At 44.0% G+C, this 15,604-nt stretch overlaps 1 protein-coding gene across 2 annotated transcripts in view; it reads right to left on the bottom strand.

The window, feature by feature from the left end:
* The window catches only part of ATG10 (autophagy related 10), a 330,210-nt gene that overhangs the window by 221,291 nt on the left and 93,315 nt on the right, over positions 1-15,604 (bottom strand). For both annotated transcript variants that reach the window (XM_040341657.1, XM_040341655.1), the window contains one exon: positions 5,035-5,160. In XM_040341657.1, the coding sequence (XP_040197591.1) occupies positions 5,035-5,160 (126 nt within the window). The remainder of the gene's footprint in view (positions 1-5,034; positions 5,161-15,604) is intronic.

The following is a 15,604-nucleotide window of genomic DNA, read 5'->3' as shown; positions in this document are numbered from 1 at the left end:
GTCCCATTGTCCTTTGTGTTGACCATAAAGTGAATAACTCAACACCAAGTTGGACCCCTTATATATTTGTACATGTTGATCATATCCTCCCCTAATCTCCTCTTCTCAAGAGTGAATAAATGTAGTTCTTCTAATCTTTCCTCATAGCTGAGCTCCTCCATGCCTCTTATCAGTTTGGTTGCCCTTCTCTGCACTTTCTCCAGTTCTCCGATGTCCTTTTTGAGAACTGGTGTCCAAAACTGAACTGCATATTTGTTTGCTAGGCAATGTTCTGCTGCACATGTAAAGTCTCCAACCCTGTGTCCAGTGACACAATGGGGTTGATGTACTAAAACTTGAGCCTGTAAATTTAGGTGCAGCTGTGCATAGAAACCAATAATTTTCCAGGTTTTATTGTCAAAGCTTAACTGAACAAACTGAAGTTTAGAAGCTGATCGGCTACAATGCACAGCTGCACCAGATTCTGAGGGTTCAAGTTTTAGTAAATCTCCCCTATAGTCTACACAGAAAATTCCTTTACTCATGGCAGCTAAATGGACAGAAAAATGTGTATAAGTATAAGCTATTGTGGATGCCGACATTAAAGGGGTTGTACAGGTTAGTTTTTTATTTTCTAAAAAGGTTCCTTTGACCACTTAAGGACCGGACCAATATGCTGCTACATGACCCAAGGGGTTTTTACAATTAAAAAAGCGTTGCTTTAACAGACAATTGCGCGGTTGTGCGACGTGGCTCCCAAACAAAATTGCGGTCCTTTTTTCCCCACAAATAGAGCTTTCTTTTGGTGGTATTTGATCACCTCTGCGGTTTTTATTTTTTGCGCTATAAACAAAAATAGAGCGACAATTTTGAAAAAATGCAATATTTTTTACTTTTTGCTATAATAAATATCCCCCAAAAACATATATACAATTTTTTTTCCTCAGTTTAGGCCGATACGTATTCTACCTATTTTTGGTAAAAAAAATCGCAATAAGCGTTTATCGATTGGTTTGCGCAAAATTTATAGCGTTTACAAAATACGGGATAGTTTTATTGCATTTTTATAATTATTTTTTTTTTTACTACTAATGGCGGCGATCAGCGATTATTTTCGTGACTGCGACATTATGGCGGACACTTCGGACAATTTTGAAGAATTTTTGGGACCATTGTCATTTTCACAGCAAAAAATGCATTTAAATTGCATTGTTTATTGTGAAAATGACAGTTGCAGTTTGGGAGTTAACCACGGCGGGCGCTGTAGGATTTAATGTTCACCTAATGTGTGTTTACAACTGTAGGGGGGTGTGGCTGTAGGAATGACGTCAACGATCGAGTCTACCTATATAAGGGATCACTCGATCGATGCAGCGCCATAGTGAAGCACGGGGAAGCCGTGTTTACATACGGCTCTCCCCGTTCTTCAGCTCCGGGGAGCGATCGCGACGGAGCGGCTATAAACGAATAGCCGCGCCGTCGTCCCGGATCGCTCCCCGAGGGAATCCGACCTCCGCATGTAGCGGGGGGGGGGGGTCCCGATCGGACCCCCCACCCGCTAGAAGGCAGGGACGTACAGGTACGCCAATGTGCCTGTACGTGCCATTCTGCCGACGTATATATACATGCGGCGGTCGGGAAGGGGTTAACCACTTAATCACCAGGCCTATTTTGGCACTTCTCTCCTTCATGTAAAAATCTCAATTTTTTTGCTAGAAAATTAATTAGAACCCCCAAACATTATATATATATTTTTTTTAGCAGACACCCTAGGGAATAAAATGGCGGTCATTGCAACTTTTTTTCTTGCACGGTATTTGCGCAATCATTTTTCAAACGCCTTTTTTTAGGGAAAAAAACAGTTTCATGAATTAAAAAATAACAAAACAGTAAAGTTAGCCCAATTTTTTTGTATAATGTGAAAGACGATGTTACGCCGAGTAAATAGATACCTAACATGTCACACTTTAAAATTGCGCACACTCATGAAATGGCGCCAAACTTCGGTACTTAAAAATCTCCATAGGTGACGCTTTAAATTTTTTTACAGGTTACTATTTTTGAGTTACAGAGGAGGTCTAGTGCTAGAATTGTTGCACACGCTCTAACGCACGCGATGATACCTCACATGTGGGGTTCGAACGGTGTTTACTTATGTGGGCGGGACTTGCATGCGTGTTCGCTTCTGCACGCGAGGGACAGGGGCGTTTTAATTTTTTTTTTTTATTATTATTTTTTACTTAATTTTTTTACTTTTACACTTTTAAAAAAAATAATAATTTTGATCACTTTTATTCCTGATACAAGGAATGTAAACATGTCTTGTAATAGGAATCACTGTGACAGGTCATCTTTATGGAGAGATGTGGGGTCAATAAGACCCCACATCTCTCCTCCAGGCTGGAAAGCATTAGATCGTGAAAAAAAATTCACCGATCTAATGCTTTCAGTGGCGATTGCGGCTGTGTTTACATTCCGGGTACCGGGCGTGACGTCATAATGTCGCGCCCGGTCCTCCGACGGTCATAGAGATGACTGTGACCATCTGGTCACCAGTCATCTCTATGGTTCTGCAGGGAACGCCGGCCGATTCGCTCTCCGGGCCCCTGATGGCACGGGAGAGCCCGGAGAAGCACCGGATGGCGGTGGGAGGGGGGGACGTCCCCTCCCGCCGCCTATAAGAACGATTAAGCGGCGGAACCGACGCTTTGATCATTCTTATGGTGCACAGAATCGCCGGCTGAAGACGGTGATATCTGAATGATGCCTGTGGCTGCAGGCATCATCCAGATATCACCGTGCAAAGTCGAGGACGTCCATGGACGTCCTAAGGTGAGCAAGTGGTTAATCTAGTGCATTGTTGGTTCACTTACCTTTTCCTTCGATTTCCTGTCTAAATGTTTTTTCTTTGTCTGAATTTCTCACTTCCTGTTCCTCCTCAGTAAGCTTTCCAACATCATCCGAGCAGTTCTGGCTGGGGGTTAGTCAGCCAGAACCGCTTACTGAGGAGGAACAGAAAGTGAGAAATTCAGATAAAGAAAACAAAGAAAAAAAACATTTAGAAGGGAAATCGAATGAAAAGGTAAGTGAACCAACAATGCACTAGCTTAAAGGAACCTATTTAGAAAAAAAAAACGAACCTTTACAACCCCTTTAAAGTGAACGTGTTGCTTTGCCCTGCAATAAATATGTTAAAACACCACAAATAGATCCTATATGATACAAACTGTCCTTAAAAAGTCCCTTGATAATGGGTTCACCTAATTGCACCTCTACCTCTAGTATGCACATCCGTTATTTAGTCCCTGTCTTGCAATCTTCCAATAGGCAGTAAATCAAAGCTTCCACTTTTATCTGCACATGAGGAATAAGACAAATCCCTCCAAATTTTTATATCACCACACCTGATGTTACCTTTCTGTTATGACTTTATAAACCATTAGACCAGTGGTTCTCAACCTTCTAGGGCCGTGACCCCTTGATAAAATTTCACAAGTTGTGGGGACCCCTAACAGTAAAATTATTTTCATAGCGCGGGTTGTCAGCACCCAAGGCAAGACAAGTAATTTACGCCCCTAACCCACAGACATTTAGTGCTCCCTGAGCCCTTGTAATGGCAACTATAATCGCAGGTAGTGTCACTTAAAGGGGTGGTTCCCCCTAAAACAAATTTCTAACAATACATTCGTAAGACCCGTTACACTGCGGGTAGGCTGGCTTTTGTTTTGTTTTTTTAGTACATACCTCGATCTCGCCGTTTCGTCCCTTGGCGGTGGGCGTTCCTAGTTGATTGACGTTCCTCCGACGGGCACATATGTGACGTCACGACTTTCCGAAAGAAGCCGAACGTCGCTGCGCAGGCGCCGTATAGAGCCGACTCTATACGGCGCCTGCGCAATGACGTTCGGCTTCTGTTGGAAAGTCGTGACGCGCAGTATGCGCCCGTCGGAGGAACGTCAATCAACTAGGAACGCCCACCGCCAAGGGACGAAACGCCGATATCGAGGTATGTACTAAAAAAACAAAACAAAAGCCAGCCTACCCGCAGTGTAACGGGTCTTACGAATGTATTGTTAGAAATTTGTTTTAGGGGGAACCACCGCTTTAATGTCTCCGGCTTCACTGTGTCTCCAGCTCTGTGGTGTCTCGTAGCAGTGACACCTATGCCGAAATCAGGAGACAGGGTCTCCTCCAGCCCCTCCCACTTCACATTCCTCACCAGTCAGCTGACCTCTAGTCTTTGCCCCCCAGCCATGCCGTAAAATGAATGGGTGCCTGCGAAGAGGCTGAGTGGGCAGCTGCGGGCTCCAGGAACAGCCCAGATGGGTGGCCACATGCTCCAGGGATAGCCCTGTTGGGGGGGCTCCAAAAATGCTGGGAGAGTGATACGGGCTTCAGGAACAGCCCAGGATTTGGAGACCCCCTGGTAAATCATCATTTGACCCCCGAGCGGGTCCCGACCCCAGGTTGAGAACCACTGCATTAGACTATTGAGTACAGTATCACCTGTATAGGTTCTTCCTGTATTCATTTCCATCCATATGATTGAAATTGTGGCCCTCTTTGAACATAAATAAATATCTATTAGACTACAAGAACGTTCAACATTCAGAAAATACTTTTGATTGGCTTTATATAGTCATATTGTAGCAATCATGTTTTTATCCAGTTAAATGGTTATGGCAGAGTTGTGATGTTCCCAGGCACGTCCATGTTACAAGTTCCCACTGGTCTTTGCCTGAATCCTGTCTTGTTTTGTACACTTTGGTCCTATGGAAGTGCACAATATTATTCTTGTAGATAAATTGCAATGACAGTGTGCTGACTTATACTGTACTTAGTTCCTTATAGGCTTCAGAATTTTTCAGTCATTAAAATTCAAAAGTAGGCAAGGAACTTTTTAAGTCTCACAGTGGCAGTATAGAAACAGTAGGATCAATGATTCTACAACCTCCAACATTTTTAAAGCTCAGCACAACATGTGGTCCCAGCAGTACCACGCATAGCAATGGTTATCTCTTAACTCAAGTATAGTGGAATGGACTAAAAACTCACATCCACAGTAACAGCAGAAGTTTTCTCTTCCTCTTCTTCGCTCTTCTTCCATTGGCTGCTCTCTGAACTGAGAGATCTTGTCTGGTAGCAAGTTTTACTCAAGTATCCATCATCACTTCCCTGCATCTAAAAATCACAAGATATAAAAAGTGTCAAAAACATTTTTACATACTGCTACCTTTGCCTTTCTGTTTTGGCTGGCTATACATACACATTAGGTGCCTCAATGCTAGCCTACTGTACAGATACAGAGATTTCATTTTATAGATGAGTACTAGAAGATAAAATATTGCAAAGCACATATATACAAAGATTTATTTTTCTGACAGATGAGATATTTCTATATACACATGGTCTACACATATACATACAGTGGGCCAGATCCACGTAGATCGCCGTATCTTTAAATGGGCGTAGCGTATCGTAGTAACGCTACGCCGCCGCAACTTTGAGAGGCAAGTGCTGTATTCACAAAGCACTTGCCTCTAAATTTACGGTGGCGTAGCGTAAATCTGCCGGCGTAAGGGTGCGGAATTCAAATGATAAAGATGTGGGTGTGTTTTATGTACACCCACATGACGTATTTTTTAACGGAGCATGCGCTGTCCGTGGGGGTATCCCAGTGCGCATGCTCGAAATCACGTCGCAAATAGTCAATGCTTTTGACGTGAACGTAATTTCCGCAAAACCCTATTCGCGAACGTTTTACGCAAACGACGTACACAACGGAAAATTCGATGCTGGCCCGACGTCCATACTTAACATTGCGTACGCCTCATAGAGCAGGGGTAACGTTACGCCGAAAAAAGCCTTACGTAAACGACGTAAAAAAATGCGCCGGGCAGACGTACGTTTGTGGATTGGCATATGTAGCTAATTTGCATACTCGACGCGGAAATCAACAGAAGCGCCACCTAGCGGCCAACGTAAATATGCACCTTAGATCCGACGGCGTACTAAGATGTACGTCAGTCGGATCTAGCCCAGCTTCCGGCGTATCTTGTTGTGTGGATACAAAACAAAGATACGCCGGAGCATCCTAGAAGTTACACGGCGTATCAATAGATACGCCGACGTAACTTCTTCATATATATATGGGATTATTTAAAGTGTAAGGGTTGGCAAAACTAAAAATGACATATATGATGAAGTCTGTCACTAACAGACTGCATCATATAGTGCTTCCTCTATTTTTCCCCTTCCTATACTGGGATGGCAACGCTGTCCGTTCTGCAATGAATTTACACAGAACTGTTGTCACCCTGTGGACAGGGTAGTTTTAGATGGAAATAACCTACTGCAGAGTTCCCCAACCCCCAGTGCCAGGCTCTGGTCTGCTGGGGGCCGGGCCACATGGCGAGGAGTGGGCAGCAGGTGAGCGAGCAAGCACAACCTGCACTTCCACCCTCCAATTACCAGAGGGTGCCCGCTCCCCTTTTCCTTGCACCATTTTCCAGCTGGAAAACAGCGACCGCAGTAGCCGTCATAACACTGACTGCCCCGCCTACAGCACTCAGCGCTCAATCCCCGCCTAGACCACTGCAGCTTAAAGCAGAGTTCCAGTCTGTAAACAAATATAAAAGTCAGCAGTTGCAAATACTGCAGCTGCTGACTTTTAATATAAGGACATTTACCTGTCCAGGGATCCCGTGATGTCAGCACCCCAAGCCTATTCGTCAATTGGCTTTGGGTGCAGGCGCCGACATCTGTAGTAAGGAAAAAAGGAAGTGAAGCCTTGCGGCTTTACAACCTGTTTCCTATTGCGCATGCGTGAGTCGTGCTGCACTTTCTGAAGGGTCTTCCCGTCCTCTGTGACCTCTGTGTGTCCCAGAAGGCAACTGGGGAATGAGGAGGGGCTGCAAATGTCGTAGATCGCTGAGCGGTGATCTTACCCAGAAGTGGAAGCGGGTACCGGTCAAAACCAGGTACCCACTCCCTCAAAATGTGCCAGTGGAGGGGGGAGGGTGTGAACAAGTGGAGCTTCCTCTTTTGGGTGGAGCTCCGCTTTAACAGAGGCTCCTGCTCACACTGCAGGACTTCCAGTGAATTCACATCATGTGGAATTGTTCTCTATGCCAGATTTACCCTCAGGCCCCGTACACACGACCGGGTTTCTCGGCAGAATTCAGCAAGAAACTCGATGGGAGACGTATTCTGCCGAGAAAACCGGTTGTGTGTACACTTTTCGCAGAGAAACCCGCCGAGCCAAATAGAGGACATGTTCTCTATTTCCTCGTTGGTCAATGGGAAAATTTGGCTCGCCGAGATCCTCGGTGGCTTCACAAGGAACTCGATGAGCAAAACGATGTGTTTTGCCTGTCGACTTTCTCGGACGTGTGTACGGAGCCTCACTCCTCCCCTCCAGGTGACAGGCTGCACCCTCAATCATTTTTGCTCACTGATTTATACTTCACCAATGATCTCTATGTTCCTATAAACTCATTACTGAATATAGAAATTGTTACTGTAGGAATTAGCAAATACCTTATGTGTACATAGGCTCTGTACAATATATGCAGATGTCACCAATATAGAGAGATATATAGTCACTAAACAGGAGAAAATGGGTCTACATTGAGTGTCTTTCTTAATCACTGAAACATCCTCCTATTATAACAGCGGGATGGGGAAAGCCAAGCTTAGATGATAAAACTGAGTGTGTAATAAGGTCAAGGCCCCTATAAGAATTGTGCCAGGTTCAGGGATACAGAGGTGACATAAAAAAAGGTACAGTGACCTTCATGCACTATAAAAGATTTTTACAGCAAACCTATGCTGGCAAGTGTTGGAGTGAGATGTTAAGCCCCGTACACATGACTGGTTTCCTGCCAAGAAAACTGCCAAGAGAGCTTTGGCCGGGAAAACCGGACGTGTGTATGCTTCCTAGCAGTTTTTCCATCAGGAAAACAGATGGGAATCCCGACGGGAAAATAAAGACCCTCTCTCTTTTTTCCCGTTGGGATTCCCGGCGACTTTTTTGCCGCCAGATTTACTAATACTCTATGGGAAACACTGTGAGGCAGTGCCCATGGAGCATACACACGGCCGGGATTCCAGGCCAAAGCTCCATGGTAGTTTTCCTGCCGGGTTTTTACCACCATGAAAACTGAGCGTGTGTACAGGGCTTTAGAGCTTGCTTTACTATCGAGTACTCTCACCACCCGCCCCCCCATCCTGGTCCAGCGGATGGGTGGTGTTCCGTAAGGCCGAGCCCTGGTGCCGGGGAGGTTGGAAACTGCTGCCCTACTGGTCTAGGACACCCCACTTAGAAACGCAAAAGTGTAACCCATACATAAGGGCACCAAAAATGGCCCTGTAGGTACTGGACTTTGCTGGGACAAAGATCTGCAATGACAAAGGTATTAGTAGGTGCTTACCTATGCCATGTCTGATATCTTCAAAGAACTTAAAAAGACCCATTGTACAGACATAACAGCTGCATGTATGAGAGACTCCAGCATCAGTGATGTGTCTCTGACAACGTCTACGCTTGGCCATTCACAATATACAGCCAGTGATGATGCTATATCCATGGTTTTTATAAATAGCCATGTGTAGATGGGGCAGAGACATAACACCACCACTTGTGTCTATCATACACACCGCCAATAGGTGGAGGATAAAGTACAGCGGGTATTGAACTATCTGGGGAAACAAAAATGAGATAAAGAAAAAAAAAACACACAAATTTGGCTAAGGGCCAGATTCACGTAGAATTGCGGCGGGGTAACGTATCCTAGATACGTTACACCGCCGTAATTTTTCATCGCAAGTGCCTGATTCACCAAGCACTTGCGATGAAAACTACGCCGGCGGCCTCCGGCGCAAGGCGGGCCAATTTAAATAGGCGTGTACCATTTAAATTAGGCGCGCTCCCGCGCCGGACCTACTGCGCATGCTCCGTTTCTTAACTCCCGCCGTGCTTTGCGCGCCGTGACGTAATTTTTTTGAACGGCGACGCGCATAGCGTACTTCCGTATTCCTGGACGGCTTACGTAAACGACGTTAAATTTTGAATTTCGACGTGGGAACGACGGCCATACTTTAGACAGCAATACACTTGCTGACTAACTTTAGGGCACCAAAAAAAACTACTAACTTTGCGACGGGAAACTAGACTAGCGGCGAGGTAGCGAACGCGAAAAACCGTTGTGGATCCGCCGTAACTCCTAATTTGCATACCCGACGCTGGTTTACGACGCAAACTCCCCCCAGCGGCGGCCGCGGTACTGCATCCTAAGATCCGACAGTGTAAAACAATTACACCTGTCGGATCTTAGGGATATCTATGTGTAACTGATTCTATGAATCAGTCGCATAGATAGAAACAGAGATACGACGGCGTATCAGGAGAAACGCCGTCGTATCTCATTTGTGAATCTGGCCCTAAATTCCTACTAATAGAAAGAGTTCCATTCAGTCTCTCTTCTACGGAAAATGGAAAAAAAAGTTTGGCTGGAGTTAAACTTTAAATTTAGAGCAAAAACAACAGATGGTATATTTACATCTTCCACAGGTCCTAAACTACAATGATCTAACGCTAGAGTCATACTGTTCGCAAACAACATGACACTGAACATATTACAAAATAACACAGCTGTCTAGATTTCGTTTTTGATTTCTCTTACTCTGAAAAGTCATACGTTGAAGGGCTGTAAATAAAAAAGAGAACATTTGGAAAACTGCTGTCATATATGTATAATGTGTCAAAAATGGTTGTTTACTCTCTATGGCTGAGCTCATGTTTCTGCTGGCAGGAACAGGTAGAAGATGGTAGAGCCTAAAACTGGTCATACATGTTGCATTCTGATTGTACAAACTCATCTACGTCTGGCAACAACTATGGAGTGCAATGGAATGCCTGACCGAATACTGAAAAATTGACTGTTTAGGTACGCCCTTACATTACCTAGTTTTGGTAAATCTTAAGTTGTATTTCCACTTTTGCAATCAAAATTGGGATAACACCTACTTTATATTGGTTACATGCTCCAAGTCACTTATCATTACTTTTAAAACTCAAAAAAAATACTGCTTATATTTTTCTTTTCTACAAAATCATAGTTAGTGTTACCTTCTATGTCATTTTAAGGTGGGGGATATGGGAAGTTATGTTTACCATGATTAACCTGTCTGTACTGTGCTGGCAGATTTCGCTATGAGCTGTAAACTAGATTCACACACCATCTGTCCTAACAAAGAGTTAATGATGTAATTTATAAATAAAGCCTACCAGGGCTTAAATGTGTTGACATTCTTCTGTGTATTGGTTTCTTTTACTTCTGATAGATTTATAAGAATGAAGATTTCATGAGCATTGGACACCGAGGGCCAGATTCTCAAAAAAGCGCCTATCTATAGGCGGGCGTAGCGTGTCTCAGATACACTACGTCGCCGTAACTTAGTGAGGCAGGTCCCGTATTCTCAAAGAACTTGCGGCCAAAGTTACGGCGGCGTAGTGTACCTGTGCCGGCGTAAGCCTGCGTAATTCAAAGTAGGCTAGTGTGGGCGTATTTTATGTTAATGTTTCGTGACCCGATTAAATTACGCCCGCTCAATGCCTAGTCGACGTGAACGTAACTTACGTCCAGCTCCATTAACGGACGACTTACACAAACGACGTAAAAAACAACGCTGTTCGTACGTTTCTGACGTCCATACCTAACATGACTTACCCCTGCTTTATGAGGGGTAACTTTACACACGTACGTTCGTGAATCGTCGTATCTAGCTAATTTACATATTCGCTGCGGAAATCTACGGAAGTGCCACCTTGCGGCCAGCGTAAATATGCAACTAAGATACGACGGCGTAAGAGACTTATGCCGCTCGTATCTTAGCTGAATTTATGTGTAACTGATTCTAAGAATCAGCCACATAGATACGACGGCTCTCATTCGGACTTACGATGGCGTACATGGTGCTACGCCGTCGTAAGTCCATTGAGAATCTGGGCCCATGTTGCCAATATTTTCCTTTGGATGTTCTGTTTGACAGCGTGTTCGGCTGTGGCTTGGGCACAGGTTTGGCTCTTCCATTTCTGTTGCAAGTTTGAGGGGTTGCAGCATCATATTTTTGTATAATACTTGTGATTGATCTCAGGCCTTGGGTTCTACACTGTATGTTAACGCCCTTCAAAAAACTGTCCCTGTCTGTCCCTGCTCTGCATATTTCCATCTATTCAACACAATATACAGTTTATATACGTATATAAGTTTACATACCCTGACAGAATTTATGATTTCTTGGCCATTTTTCAGAGAATATGAATGATAATACAAAAACTTTTCTTTCACTCATGGTTAGTGTTTGGCTGAAACCATTTATTATCAATCAACTGTGTTTACTCTTTTTAACTCCTAATGAAAACAGAAACTACCTAAATGACCCTGATCAAAAGTGTACATACCCCAGTTCTTAATATCGGCCAACTAATCGATTATGAAAATAATGTGGTATCGCTGCGATCATCAGGAGCAGAAACATTTATTTTGGGTTGTTGTTTGGTGGTAAATTATGATAATAGCAGACATATGCAGCTAAATTTAATAAATTCATTTTTTTTCAATATTTTACTATTTTGGGCCTTACCACCAAAATAAATGCCAATTCATTCTGAAAAAAGCAAGGTATAATTCACCTGGATACACTAAGTAGTTGTGACGATATGTATAGTTTTACTAACACATGTCAATGTTTCAAAATTGTGCTTAGGCATTTAGATTTGTTTTACCCTAAGGAGTGAAGGGGTTAAGGTTGAACCTTTTCTCATCCAACTTCATTGAGTGGCCACGTGTCGTCATGAGTGACCTGAGACTGAATAGTTTCCTCCTAATGCTGGAATCGCTATTAAGATTTTTGTATATCTCTATAATATCCCCTCTTAACCGTCTTTTCTTCAGGGAGAATACGTTTAAAGCGGTTGTATAGTCAGAAAAAAAAAAACACTATAAGGCAAAGGCATAATGAGCTAGTATGCACCGCATACTAGCTCATTATGAAATACTTACCTTAGAAAGAAGCCCGCGCACCGTCTCCTGGTCACCGACGAGGAAGCTGACAATTTGCGTCGGCGATACTTCCTGGTTCACGGCTCGGGCGCAATGACGCATGCGTGGGAGCCCTCTGTTCCAGCACGTTCTGGCATGATACACCAGACCTTTGCCGAACCTTCACTGCGCATGCACCGTTGACGTCAGCGGCTGAATGCAAGGTGAATATCTCCCAAACCGTACAGGTTTAGGAGATATTCATTTTAACCACAGGTAAGCCTTATTATAGGCTTACCTGTATGTAAAAATGTGATAAAGGGGTATACAACCGCTTTAATGCTTGTAATCTTTCCTCCTAACTGAGGTCCTCCAGCCCTCTTCTCTTTGTTGCCCTTCTCTGGACTCTTTCCAATTCTAATATATCCTTCCTGAGGACTGGAGCCTGGAACTGGACGGCATAGATGTGGCTGAACCAGAGTTTTCTAAAGTGGTGGAATTTTTATCTCTTGGCTAAATACCTTTTTAACTACTTGCCGTCGCCGCACCGTCATAATACGTCCACAAGGTGGCTCTCCTAGGCGAGATCACGTATTATGACGTCCTACCCTTTAGCCGCCACTAGGGGCGCACGCGCGCCGCCGGAGGCGCGCGCACGCGCCCCCCGCTCGCCCCCGACTCCCGTGCGTGTGCCCGGCGGGCGCGATCGCCGCCGGGCACACGCGATCGCTCGGTACAGAGCGGGGAACGGGAGCTGTGTGTGTAAACACACAGCTCTCGTTCCTGTCAGCAGGGGAAATGCTTTTCTTCGGTTCATACACTGTATGAACCGAGGATCAGTGTTTCCCCTAGTGAGGCCACCCCCCCCCCCCACAGTAAGAACACACCCAGGCATACTTAACCCCTTCCCCGCCCCCTAGTGTTAACCCCTTCACTGCCAGTGGCATTTTTATAGTAATCTAATGCATTTTTATAGCACTGATCGCTATAAAAATGCCAATGGTCCCAAAAATGTGTCAAAAATGTCCGAAGTGTCCGCCATAATGTCGCAATACCAAAAAAAAAAATCGCTGATCGCCGCCATTACTAGTAAAAAAAATATTAATAAAAATGCCATAAAAATACCCCCTATTTTGTAAACGCTATAACTTTTGCGCAAACCAATCAATAAACGCTTATTGCGATTTTTTTTTACGAAAAATATGTAGAAGAATACGTATCGGCCTAAACTGAGGAAAAAAAATGTTTTTTTATATATTTTTGGGGGATATTTATTACAGCAAAAAGTAAAAAATATTCATTTTTTTCAAAATTGTCTTTCTATTTTTGTTTATAGCGCAAAAAATAAAAACCGCAGAGGTGATCAAATACCACCAAAAGAAAGCTCTATTTGTGGGAAAAAAAGGACGCCAATTTTGTTTGGGAGCCACGTCGCACGACCGCGCAATTGTCTGTTAAAGCGACGCAGTCCCGAATCGCAAAAAGTACTCTGGTCTTTGGGCAGCAATATGGTCCGGGGGGTAAGTGGTTAATGAATGTAAATATTCTGCTGGCCTTGCTTGCTGACGCTTGGCATGGTATGCTATTTCTGAGTCTGTCAACAACCAGGATCCCCAGATTTTTTTCTATCCTTATTCCCCCAGAGGTTTTCCCCCAGTGTGTAACTTGCATTCATATTTTTAACCCCCAAGTGCATTTCTTGACATTTCCCTACATCGGACCTCATTTGCCATGTGTTTGTCCACTCCTCCAATTTATTGAGGTATTCCTGTAGTTTGAATATCCTGTTGTGAAGTTGTTACCCTGCTTAACTTTGTATCATCAGCAAACAATGAGACTGAACCATTTATGAACAAGTTAAACCGAGTTGGTCCCAGGACAGAGCCCTGGGGTAGCCCAAGTTATAAGTGCAGATCATTCAGAATTTTTTTTTATCACCACCCTTTTGGGCACACTCCTGCAACCCATGTGCTATCCAGGTACATATACTAATGTCAATGCCCATGTTGGTTACTACTAATAACACTATTCTTCCCTGCAAGTTCCTGCATATAGTTCCTATATCATCCCCTCCTTCTTCTTGGGTCCCTCTTTGGTGCTCCTGGCCCCTCCTTTCTGTTGAGTGCCCCTAAAGCAAGCAGCTTGCTATGGGGCACCGAAGTCGAGCCACAGCTCTCTGTGTCCAATCAGACACAGAGCCGTGGCCCGGCCCTGCCTGCTTTCTTTAATCATTGCCTGACTGGCTTCGATTGACAGCAGTGGGTGCCAATGGCACTGCACTGCTGTCTCAGCCAATGAGAATGGTAGTTCCAGACAGCCAATTCTTTCGTGCAACATTGCTGGATCTAGATGGGGCTCAGGTAAGTATTAGGGGAGCTGAGGGGGGCTGCACACAGAGGGGGCTGCACACATGTACGAGGCATTAGAGCGAGAGAAATAATTCTAGCACTAGACCTTCTCTGTAACTCAAAACATGCAACCTGTAAAACATTTTAAACATCGCCTATAGAAATTTTTAAGGGTTAAAAGTTTTGTCGCCATTCCACGAGTGGGCGCAACTTTGAAGCGTGACTCGTTGGGTATCAATTTACTTGGTGTAACATTATCTTTCACAATATAAAAAAATTGGACTAACTTTACTGTTGTCTTATTTTTTAACTCAAATTTTTTATTTATTTTTCCCAAAAAAGTGCACTTGTAAGACCGTTGCGCAAATACGGTGTGACAAAAAATATTGCAACAACCGCCATTTTTTTCTCTAGGGTGTTAGAATATATATATATATATATATATATATATATATATATATATATATATAATGTTTGGGGGTTCTAAGTAATGTTTTTAAATTGTAAACAGCAAATCTCAGAAAGAGGTGGTTAATGAGAGTTGATAATTCAATTTTTTTTAATCTGCATTTTTACAAATAATATTTGGTGATCCCACTATGACGGCCTCTGTTCAGATACTTCCTGTTCCTCTCTCCCAATGCATTGTTACCCTTTTAGATGGACTTCCAGTAGGGCTGTGCCAGTGCTCATTGCACAGGCACGGTCCACCGTTCCATCAGGAAGCCTACCCTGAGCAATGATGTTCAGCTGCCACTGAAGTGTGAACATACGAACAGACAGGGGCTGAAAAGAGGCTGCAGGGGATCAGCAGCAAGAAGATGCAACAAATAATAACAAAAACTATGGGCCAGATCCACAAAAGGGATACGCCGGCGTATCTACTGATACGCCGTCGTATCCCTGTTTCTATCTATGCGACTGATTCACAGAATCAGTTACGCATAGATATTCCTTAGATCCGGCAGGTGTAATTGTTTTACACTGCCCGATCTTAGGATGCAGTACCGCGGCCGCCACTGGGGGCATTTCTCGTTGAAATCCAGCGTCGGGTATGCAAATGAGGAGTTACGTCGATCCTCAAAGCTTTTTCGCGTTCGCTACGTCGCCGCTACGTTAGTTTCCCGTCGCTTAGTTACACTTTTGTGAGGCAGCCCTACTTTTACACAGCAGGCGTACTGCTGTGTAAAGTATGGTCGTCCTTCCCGCGTCGAATTTTTAAATTTTACGTCG

The sequence above is a fragment of the Rana temporaria genome, chromosome 1, assembly GCF_905171775.1.
Source record: "Rana temporaria chromosome 1, aRanTem1.1, whole genome shotgun sequence".
Taxonomy (NCBI): Eukaryota; Metazoa; Chordata; class Amphibia; order Anura; family Ranidae; genus Rana; species Rana temporaria.
This window is presented reverse-complemented; position numbering and strand designations above follow the sequence as displayed.